Source organism: Hippopotamus amphibius, chromosome 9 (genome assembly GCF_030028045.1).
Source record: "Hippopotamus amphibius kiboko isolate mHipAmp2 chromosome 9, mHipAmp2.hap2, whole genome shotgun sequence".
In the NCBI taxonomy this organism is placed as follows: Eukaryota; Metazoa; Chordata; class Mammalia; order Artiodactyla; family Hippopotamidae; genus Hippopotamus; species Hippopotamus amphibius.
The window spans coordinates 111,660,980-111,675,154 of record NC_080194.1 but is presented as its reverse complement, the minus strand read 5'-3'; the positions used below and the strand labels follow the sequence as shown (position 1 = coordinate 111,675,154).

The 14,175-nt window shown below is 43.3% G+C and overlaps 1 protein-coding gene across 5 annotated transcripts in view; it reads left to right on the top strand.

Moving 5' to 3' along the window:
- Positions 1–6,560, top strand: part of TPST1 (tyrosylprotein sulfotransferase 1) — a 111,009-nt gene extending 104,449 nt beyond the window's left edge. For 3 of the 5 annotated variants that reach the window (XM_057695523.1, XM_057695524.1, XM_057695525.1), the window contains 3 exons: positions 461–511; positions 3,490–3,536; positions 6,002–6,560. In XM_057695523.1, the coding sequence (XP_057551506.1) occupies positions 461–511; positions 3,490–3,507 (69 nt within the window). In that variant the 3' untranslated portion in view covers positions 3,508–3,536; positions 6,002–6,560. The remainder of the gene's footprint in view (positions 1–460; positions 512–3,489; positions 3,537–6,001) is intronic. The other 2 variants (XM_057695527.1, XM_057695526.1) reach the window with 2 other exon arrangements.
- Positions 6,561–14,175: the final 7,615 nt, after the last annotated feature.

The following is a 14,175-nucleotide window of genomic DNA, read 5'->3' as shown; positions in this document are numbered from 1 at the left end:
TTAAGAAAAGTGAAGCTGGATTAAATCCAGAGTTGTAAATTTGGAGATCTCAGAAGGAAATCAGGAGGAACCTGTTCCTAAATTGTGTGAATTCTGTGTTGGTTGCTGGAGAGAGATGGCCTAGGGCTTGCTTTCTCTCTCAGCTAAAATAATTGGAACTTGGAATGTTAGGATGCTTTTCTTTCTTCTTCAGAGACTCTAAGCCCTCTCTCAGCCAGCCCACATTTGGGAGCACCCAGGCAAAAGTAGAGCAGGTGGGATCAGAGTGAATAGGGATTTCACTCCATCCTCAACTCTGGCTGCTCTTGAACTGACAGGTTTCCCTCCTTTTAAAAGTTTTCCCTTTTAAAACTTGCCAAGAATGAAGCAGTGAAGCCATCCACCGGCAGGCATTGCAAGCATCCCAGTGATGATGACACTACTTGTTTCCTTAGACTCATACTTGGCTTTGTTCTTCCAGGTCTATAAAGGAGAATTTCAGCTACCTGAATTTCTTAAAGGAAAACCTCAGGTACTGTGTCTGCTTCCTTCTCTTGATATACAGTAATAGATGGGCTCTTGCACTGAAGTAATCTTTTCGAAGGGATAATGATATGCGCTGGTGGCAGAAAGACTGGCTTCTGGTAATTGTTGGTTTTAACAGTCATTTAACACAGTCTTAATTTCAGAGGGCTCAGTGTCTTCTAAAACTAGGGAAATACTTTATTGATAACTAAAATCTGATTGCTTGAGGTCGCTCACAAGCCACACAGCATTCCACATAGAAGGAGCCTGCCAGGCTTCTGATACCTAACTTGAGGTAAAAATGTACAGCCACCCTTTGTTCTTGTTACATGTACATCCACGGCCTTTTCATTTTTCTCATTTGGAGCCTAGAAGACTTGTGAATACATTATACACACAGCCATTGGCCCTCAACTGCTAAGTCCCTGAAGTTGGGAATGGATGGTATGAGTTTGAAGTTTATAACTTTTACATTTAAAAAAATTAATTAAAACAGATCCAGGGACTTCCTAGGTGGCACAGTGGTTAAGAATCTACCTGGCAATGCAGGGGACATGGGTTTGATCCCTGATCCTGGAAGATCGTACGTGCTGCAGAGCAGCTAAGCCCATGTGTCACAACTACTGAAGCCCACGTGCTTAGAGCCCATGCTTCGCAACAAGAGAAGCCACTGCAACAAGAAGCTGGTGCACTGCAACGAAGAGTAGCCTCCACCCCCCCATCCCCCCCCACTGCAAGTAGAGAAAGGCTGTGCACAGCAACAAAGACCCAACACAGCCAATTAATTAATTAATTAAAAAATAAAAAGATCCAGTGTTCTCCTTGTAATGTCACACTGCCACTTACCTGGATTCCAATATTGTTTCTTGAGTTGAAGAGAAATAGGTGATATTATGGCCGACAGGCCTCGAGTAGCCCAGTGTGTCCTGCGTGAGCACATCACCTGCCATTCCTACGTAGTAGTGGGAAGAAGTCAATGACTACAGCCTGAGCCCAGCAGAAGATTCCCTGTCCAATATGGTGATAATACATGTTGCCTCTGGGCTGCTGCTGTCAGTGATTAGCTTGTTAATAGGAAATGAAGATCCAGCACCGAACTCAGTTTCTAAAAGTATTCCACATCTGGGTTGTTGAGGGGAACCTCATAGACTCCGCGTGAAGTTGTGTTGCCTGAAGCAAGCCTAGAGTAAATGGGCTTCTCTCTAAGAGCAGCTGTGTCTCGCACCAGGGCTGAAAGCTCTGTCTTCTCCAATCCTTATCTCATAACATCCATCAATAATTGATACGTATTACTTGAGCATATTAAACCACTTTCATGCTATATGTTTATTAACATATATTTATTTTTAATCCATCCATTCATTCATTTATTCAACAAATGCCTACAGAATTACTTTTATGTGTGAGAAATTGGAATAAGTCCTCAAGAGTCGCAGGAAAAAAAACTCTTCTCAAAGAGCTCCTTATCTAGCCAGAAGACTCTGATCAACTTTTGCAGACAAGAGGGGGCATAGGGGCCCTGAGCCTTGGCTGGTCAAGATGTGCCAGAAACCTGGATGGATTCGTGAACAAGTTGTCACTCACTCACAGGCTATGGCAGCTGGAGCCAAAGGATACTCCGAGAGGCAGAGTCTGGAAGAAATGTCAAATCCAAAGGCTGTTTTGCAGGAGTCAAGAAAGGGAATTTGAGGCTAAAACTAAAGGGACACTCCTGCTTCACAGCATACATGAGGATCATTTCCAGGTCGATTGTAGACCTAAATGTGAAAGGCAAAATAGTAAAGTTTCTAGGAGGCAATAAAGGAGAATATCCTCATGATCTTAAGAGGGAGGGATTTCTTAAACAAGTTATAAATAATACTGATCATTAATTTTAAAATGGATAAGTTGAACTACATTAACATTCAGAATGTTTACTTATTAGAAAGCATCATAAAGAGTAAAAAAAGTACACCTTAAGTGGGGGAAAGCTTTGAAACAAAGGATTTATCAGTAGGGAATTCCTACAAATAAATAAGGAAAAGATAAAAAATTGGGCAAAGGACTTAAAATAGGCACTTCAAGCCCCCTGTTCTGGTTAGTTTCATTTAATGTATCACATACACACTTAGAAAAGAGCCTGTAAAAGGCTTGAGTTTAACTTCTAATATATAAGAAAACTGAAGCCCACAGAACTCTCAGCATTGATATTTAGCTAGAATTCTCACAGAACTCCGGAAAGTGCTATACTTAAGATTATAGTCTTGGGACTTCCCTGGTGTCCAGTGGTTAGGACTCCGTGCTTCCACTGCCAGGGGCCCAGATTCAATCCCTGGTCAGGGAACTAAAACCCTGCAAGCCACACAGTGTGGCCAAAAAAAAAGAAAAATTATAGTTTTATTATAAAGGAAACAATTCAAGACCAACCAAATGAAGAGACACGTAGGACAAGGTCTGGGAGAGTCTCAGACTCAGAGCCTCTGTGCCCATTGCCTGTGCAATCAGGGTACTTCTCCCTCACAGCACATCAGTGTGTTCACCAACCAGGACGCTCCACTGGACTTTGGCATCCAGAGTTATTATTGATGTCTGATGACATAGGCGTGATTGATTGACTCATTGGCATACAATTGAACTCAGTCCCCAATCATCGTCCGCTACCCAGACGCTGGGCTGGCTCAGAGCCCAACCCTCAAATCACAGGTCGGTCTTCCCGGTGCCCAGCCCTCATCCTGAGTCATCTCACCTCTTAGCAGAAATTCAGGTATGATCTAAGGGGCTCATGAATAACAAAGACACTCCTGTTACCTGGAAAATTCCAAGGATTTAGAGTCTCCCTACCAGGAACCAGAGCCAAAAGCCAGTCATCTTTATTATACAACAGTAGCAGATGGAATTCGTTAGGAAGTCTCTGATCAGAGCCTGCAAGCTACACTTGATATTTTGATGAGCGCAGTCACTTTTCATGCTGACTGACTTTAAAACATCTTTTGCTTCCTTCCCTAGACTGAGCAAGTGGAATAGCAGAGCCAGGAGCCTCTTACACACACGAGGTGAGGTTGGGGACGTTGCTGGGTCTTTGGGTTTCACTGCTTGGGCTCTCAGGGGAGGCAGCCTGGTGGGTGGAGAGCACAGCTCTGAAGTCAGCTCACCTGCTTTGGAATCTTGGCTGTGCGTGGATTGAGAAAATTACTTAACTTCTCTGTGTCTTAGTTTCTTCATCTATAAAATGAGGTTGATGTTAACAAGAGAGTGGTAGAATTTACCATAACAGTGTCTGCCAGAAGCCGGGCACGTAGTGAGCACTCAGTGTTAGTTACTATTTTCAGTGTGAGGAGGGGTTTAAAATGATAAACGATTTTAGCGGAAAGAAACCTGAAGACCATCAACCTCAGTCACCTGTTTGCTGGTAGGGAAACTGATCCTAGAGAGAGCAGGTTATTTGTCAAGGTCACATCATAGGTCAGAAAAACCCAAGGCTGAAGAGCAGTGTCTCCTGACATCCAGCCAGGGATTCTTTCACCACCTGGTACTGCTTCCTCTGTGTGCTGGATGTGCACATGTTTTTGCGCTAATATTTTCAGGAGTTGCTTGGTTGGTTTTTCGAGTCTGCCCTTGCTGGTGTAAATGCATTACAGTGTCTTACGTTTGTGACCTCTGCTGTCTCATTGTAGTTAAGGGCTGCAGCGTGGGGCAGGCCTCCTCGGCCTCCTTGCTGTCTGAGTAATCATCAGGTGCGTGTCCAGGCATACCAGCCAAGTAGTGGCAAAGCTGGTTTCTGAACCTGGACCACCTGGCGTGGCTGCTCAGACCTCACACCCCTCACCCACACTTCCTTAAGGTTCTGTTTTGCTCTGAATAGTGCGGTTATGTCTGAGATCATTTGGAACTTGAAAAGCTTTCTTTAAAATCTGATTTTTATAGATAGCTAGTGGGAAGTTGCTGTATAACAAAGGGAGATCAACTCGTGATGGGTGATGCCTTAGAGGGCCAGGACAGGGAGGGTGGGAGGGAGTCGCGGGAGGGAGGGGATATGGGGATATGTGTATAAATACAGCTGATTCACTTTGGTGTACTTCAAAAACTGATACAAGAGTGTAAAGCAATTATATTCCAATAAAGAGCTTAAATAAATAAATAAATAAAATCTGATTTTTTTTCTGGGAATTCCCTAGCAGTCCAGGGATTAGGGCTCCAGGCTTCCACTAAACGGGGCGGGGGTTCGATCCCTGGTTGGGGAACTAAGATCCCACAGACATGCAGTGTGGGGGAAAATAGTAAAATAAATAAAATTTAAAAGAAAACCTATTAAAAAATTTAAAAAATAAAATCTGATTTTTTCTCATAGTTTGCTGATTTTATTTTATATAATAACCATGTATTGAGTGTGTACTCCATACCAGGTGTAAAATACCAAGCATCATATATATAGTATATAAATGATATATGATACTATATCTATAATAACATCTATAATAAATATATACTATTCATATATATACATATATGAATGATTTCATTCAAGTTTCAAACCACTCTAGCAAGTAGGTGATATTATTACTGTTCTACTGATAAGAAAATTGAGGTTGAATAATTTGATTTGAATAAGAGATTTTTATGACTTGCTGTGTATTAGTAGGTTATAGACAGAGAAAGCATGTGAACACTACTATGCCGTGTCGGAATCACAGATGGCAGTGAGGTAATGATATTCATAGGTTTTAGGATTTATGATTGCCTTTTTTGCTAAGAAGCAAATGTTAAATGTAGACTTCAAGTCGATGGGCATACAGGTATAGCAGCAGTTATCAGGCCTTGGGTAATTTTGTTTATTCAAAATACTTTCAGAAATATAGATGAATTCCCTCCTGGAAACAGGCATACAGGAATTCATTACTGACCAGCTGTTTTACGGGACGGAACGCAGTGTCGGTTGACTGCAGCCTTGAGTTGCCTCCACAGCAGCATTTCATCCTTCTTTGCTTGTCAAGGCCTGTGGTGCCCACATGCAGTGAGAGAGGACTCAGGAGAAGCTAGGAAAACATCAAAGCATCTCAAGACAAATCGTAGTCTTTCTTCTTGTCTTTTGGATCCCTTTGGCATATGACTGACAGTCACTGTTTCCTAAAGCTTCCTTTAAAGAATCTTAGTATCCACATTTTCATATTGAGTCAGCATGTTAGACCCCTGGACATTTGTCCCCATCCGTGCCCCTGCAGTAGCTTCAATTGCAGATGACAGTTGCAGTCATTTAGAAATGGGCAGGAACAGCCCTTGCTTTGGCAGCCATCCTTTTGTTTTGTACATTGAAGCTACTGGCAGGCATCTAAAAGCATCACAGACTGAGGGGGAGTGTGCCTCTCTGGTAGTCCTCCTGAGGCAGCTGTTCTCATGAGGGTCCACCCCGCTGCCTGTCTGCTGGGCTTGTGCCAGGCCCACAGCTGGAAAGGAGGCGGTGTTGTGCAGAGAACAAACTGACTGTAACATACCTGTAACACATTCTGTTTGTTTACCCTAGGGAAGACTGCTGCCTTTTCAGCCGCAGAGGAATTTCTAGGCCTGCTGTCCCTGCTGAGATCAGTGGAGTGTATGTATGAAGGCCCGCATCTCCTGCTCATTTGCCAGTCTCCTCCTACCGAGAGCGTGGGATGTCAGCACACATTTGGACCTTCCTGAGTGACCTGCTTCCCAAGTGCAGCGCTCTTGATCCTAATTACATGCACAGCCCTGTGGAGAAGGAGCCCAGAGGAGATGTGTGCTTTCTGTTGAAACTGCTCTGGTCTTCACCATTTCCTACCAGATTCCAAACGTTGTTTTCAAGGGGAGGGTTTAAAAATGGTATTCTGTAAGCAAAATTGGGCAGTTTCATCTTGGAGTAGGTTGTCTGTACATGTTCTAATGTTTTGTAGAACACTTGTACCTGTTTAAATGTACTGATGTGGATAATATTAAATATCTTAATTATTTAAATAATTCATTGTATTGTTCCTGAGAAGTTGAGGAATTACCACATACATTTACAACTTGATGACTTTTGCATTTTATTTTTCAAAATAAAAGCTTTAAATGTGAAGCACTCTGGTAGTTTACATGTTTTCATTACTGTGATTTCCAAGAAGCAGTAAGACCTAACAGGTGATGATCTGATAAACCACAGTCTCTTCAGTTGCTGTATTTTAGATATTCCCCTCTATACATCCTAATTTCTTAGTGATGTTTTTGCTATAATTTATTTCAGAGAGACCTGCTACCATCCTTTTGTCTCAGAATCCTGTTCTATTTCCTTCTCAATTCTCTGGTCTCCATCAGTTCTAATTCCTTAGAAAGACTTTCCCTGATGCCCTTCGTGCTGACCTTATTCACAATATCACCTTATCACACTCTGCAGTTTTTAATGTTTCTTGACTTCTTAAATTGTCCATCTCTTATACTAGATGGTAAGTTCTTGGAAGATAGAGACTGTGTCTCTTCTTTATTTTTGTACCCCTGACACCTAGCAAAGTATCTGGCACATTGTAAGAACCTAATAAAATATTTGGTAAATGATTAATCCTCCCAGAAACTTCTAACATATCATTTTCAGGTGAAGAAACAGAGGCTCAGCCAGGTCAGGTCACTTACACAAGGCCCCTCAGCTAGTGCCATAGTGGTGACCTGGCATCTAAACCTGACTCTCGTATCCTTTCCGCTCCACTCCCCGGCCCTGTCCCCTTCAACTGAAAATGAATAGTGCTGGCAGATCAGTCCTTTGTTCAGCACTGTCTTAAGTCACTCTTTTGTTCAAAAACCTTCTTTGATTCTCTTACGCCTCGCGCATTACCTCTAAACTATTCTGTCTCCACAGTATGACCTTACCACCCCCTTGTGAACAGTACACTTCCTCCCTGTTTCCTTACAGTCTACTTTCTGCTGCTTCCAGATGCCCAGAAGCCCAATCCCTCTCCCCCTTGGGAAATCCCAGCCCCGTTAAGGGCTCAGCTGTCTTTAAGTCCCATTTCTTGTTACTGCTGTAGTTACTGCTCCAACCTCCAGATAGCAAGAAAATCAGCTTCACCATAACATAATTTGCTTTTGGTTTTGTTTTTTCCTTTTTGCTTATTTCCTGTGTTAGTCTTATGTTGCCAGCATTGTAAGGAGGAGGTCACATACCCCTCCAGAGCCTATCAGAGTGGGAGGGGAGGACATCTTTAAACTCTAATGCAGCCTGACTCTCATACTCGCCCCTAGGCGAACATAAGGATTTTTAATTCCCTACACCTGCCCACCCCTGGAGACCCCACTGTCATGAGTGGGAGTGTACTGGAATAGGAAAAAGACAGAGAACCACCGCACAAATGGCTGACTCAGGAAAGAAGAAACCACTGCTGAGCTGGCCTGGAGAAGCAGATGCTGTGGTATCTCCATCCCTGTTGACATCCCTTCTATCACAAAGCCTCATTTTTTTCTGGTCTGAGCACGTTTCTTTTGAGCCCTTTGAAGCAAAGCATTTCTGTTCCATGTGACATCTTAGAACACCTCAAGGAAGATGACTCTATTTGTGAAATGTTGTGATTTGATCAAATGGAATTCTTGTTGAACAAATGAAAGATGGCTAGAATAAAATTTTAATAAAAGAGGTTTGGGTAAGGGACCAGGGTAGGTGTGCCACCTGTGAAGATGAGAGGGCTGCCTGGGGCCAGCATAGCCATGGCTGCAGCCCGCAGGCAAACCTGTGGAGCCAGGGAGAGGCTGGCGTCCTCAGTGGCGGCAGGAGGAGCCTGGAGAGAGCATCATCCATGAGGAATCATAGAATTTTTAAATGAGAGAAAAAAACCTTAGTAATAACTTAGCCACGTAGTCATCCTAGACACATTTATCAAGAGCTTCTCATGACCAGGCCCTGTGCCTGAGTGTACATGTTTAAACTCACAATTCTCAATGCAGGGGACACCAGTTCAATCCCTGGTCTGGGAAGATCCCACATGCCACGGAGCAACTAAGCCTGCGTGCCCTAGAGCCCATGCGCCGCAACAAGCCCCACACTGAGAAGTCCACATACCACAACGAAGAGTAGCCCCTGCTCGCCACAACTAGAGAAAGCCCACGCACAGCAATGAAGACCCAACACAGCACCCCCCCCCAAAAAAATCACCTTCTGAGGTAGGTACTATTACTACCTGCATTTTACAAACAGTGGCTTGGGAGGCAGTACTAAGGTTTCTAGACCAGCTAGTAAGTGGCAGTCAGGATACAGATACAGGCAACCTGGCTCCAGAACCTATACCCTTAACTGCCACTCTACCTCTCAATAATCATCTTTATACTAGAATAGAAACTTGTCATTAGCCCTGAGTGACAACTATTTAAATACTTCCTGTGTACTTAGTCATTTGCTAAGTATAATTGTGGTGCTAAGAAGCACAGGCAGATTGCTGCCCTTGGAAGTTTATGGTCTTGGTGAAAATCAAGAAAAATGTACATAAAACAATTACTTCAAGCTCTACTAACAAAACCTATGGTATTACCTACCAAAACCTGATGGGTAGGTGATGGGTAGGTAATAGTCTAGGCAGGACTCCATTCAGTGTTGCCCCCAAATTTGTTTTTCTAGGGAACTACAGACCTGGGGGGCTGTCTGAGCTTTTCTCTGGCAAGGTCAATATTTTCAGCATTGAGTTCCCTTTCCAGCTTGTTTGTCACTTTCCCACAGTCTTCTGCAGGGACTTGAGGACTTTGCATAAAGCAGAGCTTTCCCTTTGTTATTCTCAGCAAAAGAGATAATTTTTATTCATTTTGGGTTTAAGTCCTAACAAAGCTCATTATTTGAGGGTTTTTTTTTTTTTCCTTTGGAGAGGGGGAGTCTGGTTAAACAGAAAAATAAATGACTTTGATTCTCCCTTTGGAGTTTGCTGATTATTACCGAACATCCAAAATTGAATCATTTTTCACAATTAAACCACTGTTTTGGTTGTTCTCTGCTGTAGAAATGACTCTATGGCCTTACCCTGAGAAGGAAAGCCTTAAACGCCCTCTGTTGGTCAAGCATAAAATAACTGTTGAACGTATGAAAGTTTTTGTTACAAGAAATAAGGAAATACATCACAAAGGTGTGCAAAGCTTTCTCTACAAAGACATCCATTGCAATGAAATTTATGGAAACAAAAAACTGGGGAAAAAAACAACAAAAGGGGGTCTTAGTTTAATGAATTATGGTACATGCATGTAATAGAATACTCATAGCTAATATACTGTAGAAAACAATGTAACATGGAAAAATGTTCATGTTACATTAAATGAAAATTTGAAATCACAAAGCTGTTTAGTGTGCACCCACTTTTATTGTTTAAAGGGTAGATAAAAAACTAAATAGAATCATTAAATCAATAAACAACAGAAAGGACATTTGCTAAGATGGTAACAGTATCCCCTCTCCGTGGTGGAGTTGTGGGGATTCTTTTTTTCTTTCTGCTTAACTCTGTCTAAATGTGCTGCAATCAGCCTGAATTACTTTTAGTAAAAAAAGTGGAAAACAATGAGAGTTTTTTTAAAAGAAATCAAGAGATTGAACGCCCTAATCTTAGAAATAAAATGTGGGGTCTAGAGTAGTGCTGTGACTTACCCAAGGCTACCCATCCAGCTAGACTTAACACTGACTTTCAGTTCATTTATTGTCTGGTAAGTCTCATTATTTAGCCAATTCTTTTGGTGAAAAATTAGTAATATTAATAATCTGAAGTCTTGGCTATTGGTTGTTCTTCACAGACGAGTAGCTGAGACTTGAATTAGAAATGATGCTGTGGGGCTTCCCTGGTGGCGCAGTGGTTAAGAATCCACCTGTCAGTGCAGGGGACATGCGTGCAAGCCCTGGTCCAGGAAGATCCCATATGCCGCAGAGCAACTAAGCCTGTGCACCGCGACTACTGAGTCCATGTGCTGCAACTACTGAAGTCCATGCACCTAGAGCCTGTGCTCCACAACAAGAGACGCCCCTGCTCTCCACAACTACAGAAAAGCCCACGCACAGCAACGAAGACCCAACACAGCCAATAAAAAAATAAATAAATTTATTAAAAAGAAAGAAAGGATGCCGTGGAGTTTGTGTGGAGTAAAGCAGCTCCCTCGCTGTGATCGACTGAAAGTCAGCCCTCGACAGAAGGGTTTGTAAGAAAAAGAAGAAAAAAGAAAAAGATGAAGCTGGGTGTTAGCTATTTGGACATTTAGATGGAACACATCTGAAAAGAGCACAACGCGGTTATAATCGATCTGTTTCTCTCGTGCAGGGGTTGGTAAACTACAGTCACTGAGCCAAATCTGACCACACCATGTATGTCTCATGACATAATTTAGGACATATAACCTATGACATCCCTTACATCTTGTCTATGGCTGCTTTTCCTCAACAGCAGCAGCGTTGAGTAGAGACAAACTCTATGGGCTGCCGTTTACCCTCTTTCCCTTTACAGAAAAAGTTTGCAGGGACTTCCCTGGCAGTCCAGTGGTTAAGACTCTGCACTTCCACTGGAGGGGGTGTGGGTTCGATCCCTGGTTGGAAAACTGAGATCCCACATGCCATGTAGTGTGGCCTTTAAAAAAATAAAAAGTTTTTAGTCCCCTACTCTTATAGATGATTGTAACTCTGTCTTGCCTCAGGATATCTTAAGGTTTCACAAAAGGACTCCTAGCTGGTAGTTCCAAACAAATGTCAGAACAAATAGCACTAGGAAGGCCCCAGATTGCAAGTTGTATTCCTCTGATACTCTTTTACTGCCTCAGAGAAGCAGGCCACTCACAGCCTCAAGTCCAAGGTAGTTTCTAAGTGGGCGGAGGTACCTGGTGGGGAGAAAGGCTGTGGAATGGTGGAGTGGCCCCAAGAGATGGGGACACTAGGAGATAGGGTGCATTTTATCAGGGTGCAGGGGATTATATTTCCAGCTAAATTCTTTTTTCCACTTAATGGAATCATACCGAATAACAGATATTTAAACTGTGAAGTGCTTAAACCTGAACTGATAAACCAGTGGAAGTGCCACACAGAAGGGCATGGGGTGGGAGGGAGAACTGGGGATGTGGCTCCAAGATACTCACCCGGCCACCAGTGGGATTTGACCATAATGCTTGCAGAGGTGACTGGAACAAGGGCTCCCTTAGAGACATACGGGATGAGAGAGTAATAAGCAGGAGTTGGTAGGACAACTGTGGGCCCTTAAGCCAAAGTAATACAGCACTATTTTCATCGAATTCTGAGTGTGAGGTTTTTTTTAATTTTTATTGGAGTAGAGTTGATTTATAGTGCTGTGTTAGTTTCTGCTGTTGGATGTGAGTTATTTTTGCATCTATATTTTATTTGTTTTATTATGATTAATAAATGAAAATAAAAAAACAACATTTATCATAAGCTTACATATAAAGAGCCTGGGATGAGAGCCCTTTGGGGCCCATGTTATCTCGCACAGTGAAAATATCCATGGTTACCAGTATGCACTCCAAACCAAAGAGCCCCCCCACTTAGTGTTCTGCTCTGGATATCAGCCCTAGGACCTCTCACAACTTGAGGGGAGCCCCTTCTCATCAGCTCAGCATGATAGCATCCTGAAATTTCCTACCTCTATGATATCACGTAACAATCCATGCCCTTATATACTAACAGTGCCAATAAAATACATGAGGAAAAAAATCTATGGAGAGAGGTAATTATTTGAATGTGATCACAGCACAAATTTCTTTCATGTATTCATCTACTGAATGCTACTATATGCCAGGCATTGTACTAGACCTTGGAGGTTGATTACAAAAATTAATAAGACAGCAAAATGGATGCCCCCACCCTGCTTTTTGACACCCAGGAAGGTAAAGACCAACATGAGACCTCTGCTATAGCCACAGCAAAAAAGAAAAGTTTTAACACTTCCACATCCAAGCTTGTCCGCTGAAAAGAGCAAGAAGCCGGGCCTCCAACTCAGTGTTCATTTTCCCCCACCAAATGTCACGTGCAGGGATCTGCTTGGTAAAAGGTAGGTCACCTGTGGAACCCAGGATACAAGGTACCATGTGAACAGCAGCTTTTAGATTTCAAGGTTCTAGCATTCAATGAGGCACACTGGAGTGGTGGGAGGTGGGATTCAGAAAAGAGATGAGAGAGGCAGTCTGAACGTCGGCCACGTTTACTGAGTGGACAGTGAGAAGAGAAGTCCAGGCTGAGGAACAGCAGTGGTTAATGAACGGGGGTGTGTCAGAGGCTAAGGGAGAGCTGAGCTGGGTTGAGAGCAAGTGGGCCCTTAGCCAAGCTTTTATGCCTTGGGAAGCTGCTGGCAAACAACCTCTTTCTCAAGGCTGGGAGAGAAAGGAAAGGTCAGTCCCCCACCTGGAAGTAAAAGAAGATGGATGTTTTGTTCCCGTCTTCATTTCCTTTATTGTTGTTAAATTATTCAATACATTAAAATTGGAGAGAAAATTCAGTAGCTGAATCAGCACTTTGGAATCTGTTGCCATTCAAAAGGTCTTTTCTTTGGTGAGGCATGCAGAATAGAATCCAATTGACTAACCTCAGGGCTCCATGCCTGTAGGATTATCTGTTTGGTTGACTCCTGGAGGAAAAGTAATCCCAGGGCTATAAATGCCTGTGTCCTGAGAGCAGCCCCCACCTCTGCACGGCCAGGTGCTACCCATCCTACCCTCCAGCCCCGCAAGGCTCACTGACCCTTCCCTGCAGCCCTCATGCAAACTGGAAGTCATCTCACTGCAAGGTGGGGACAGCCACTGCCAGCAAACTGTCCTGCTTTCCCAGAAAGCCTGCTCCAACCCCTGCCTACTCCCTCAGCAAGTCCTCGTTGCAGGCGGCTGACCTTGGATGCCACCCCGCCTCCCCGCCGGGGAAACAGAAGCAACTGGGAAATTATATTCCTGAAGGAAATTCTCAGCTGAAATGGAAGATGAAAACTCCAACACATTCAGTAACGTAACCCGGGTTGCACATGGATTCTCCTACCTCCTGAGCCTCCGGGGTTCTTTTCCCATTCTCTTTATACAGCCTTGCTCTAAGGTATAGGAATAACTGTCACCCTGATAGCCCTTAGTTCTCTGGTTTTTTCAAAGGGATTCCTGGAGGAGGAGAGGCCATCCAGCAAAGTGGGTAAATGGAAGGAAGCTGGTCCAGGTAACTCCTTGCTGCGTTACTTAATGAACCATCCTAGGATCCACTCAGACTTCTTGTTAGGTAAGGTAATAAAATCCTCCTATTATTTAAGCCACTTTTGGTTGCAGTTTCTATTATAGCTGAAATATCCTAAGGATGGAAAGAGGGAATTTTGTTACAGATATTGTTGAGAAAGGCTGGAGCAGGTAGTGATAGCTAAGAGATGGCCTCAGGGGGCCTTCTTTAGGGCAGTGCTCCTCAAAATGTGGTTCGAGGACCTGCAGCATCAGAATTACCTGGGAGTTTGTTAGGAATGGAAATTTAAGGGCTTCACCCCAGACAGACCAAATCAGATTTTCTGGAGGTGGGGCTGGGAAACTGTATTTTAACAAGTTCCCCCTCCAGTGATTTTGATGCAGCTATATTTGGAGAAAACTCTGACCTAGGAGACTCCTATAGCTGGGAGTGTGACTTGGTCCCACAGAGGAAGTGCTGGGCTCAGGCTGACCTCCCTGAAGCTGTTCTAATCCTTTAGGCCTCAGTTTCCTTTTCTGTCACAACAATGTGAGATTCAAATGAGG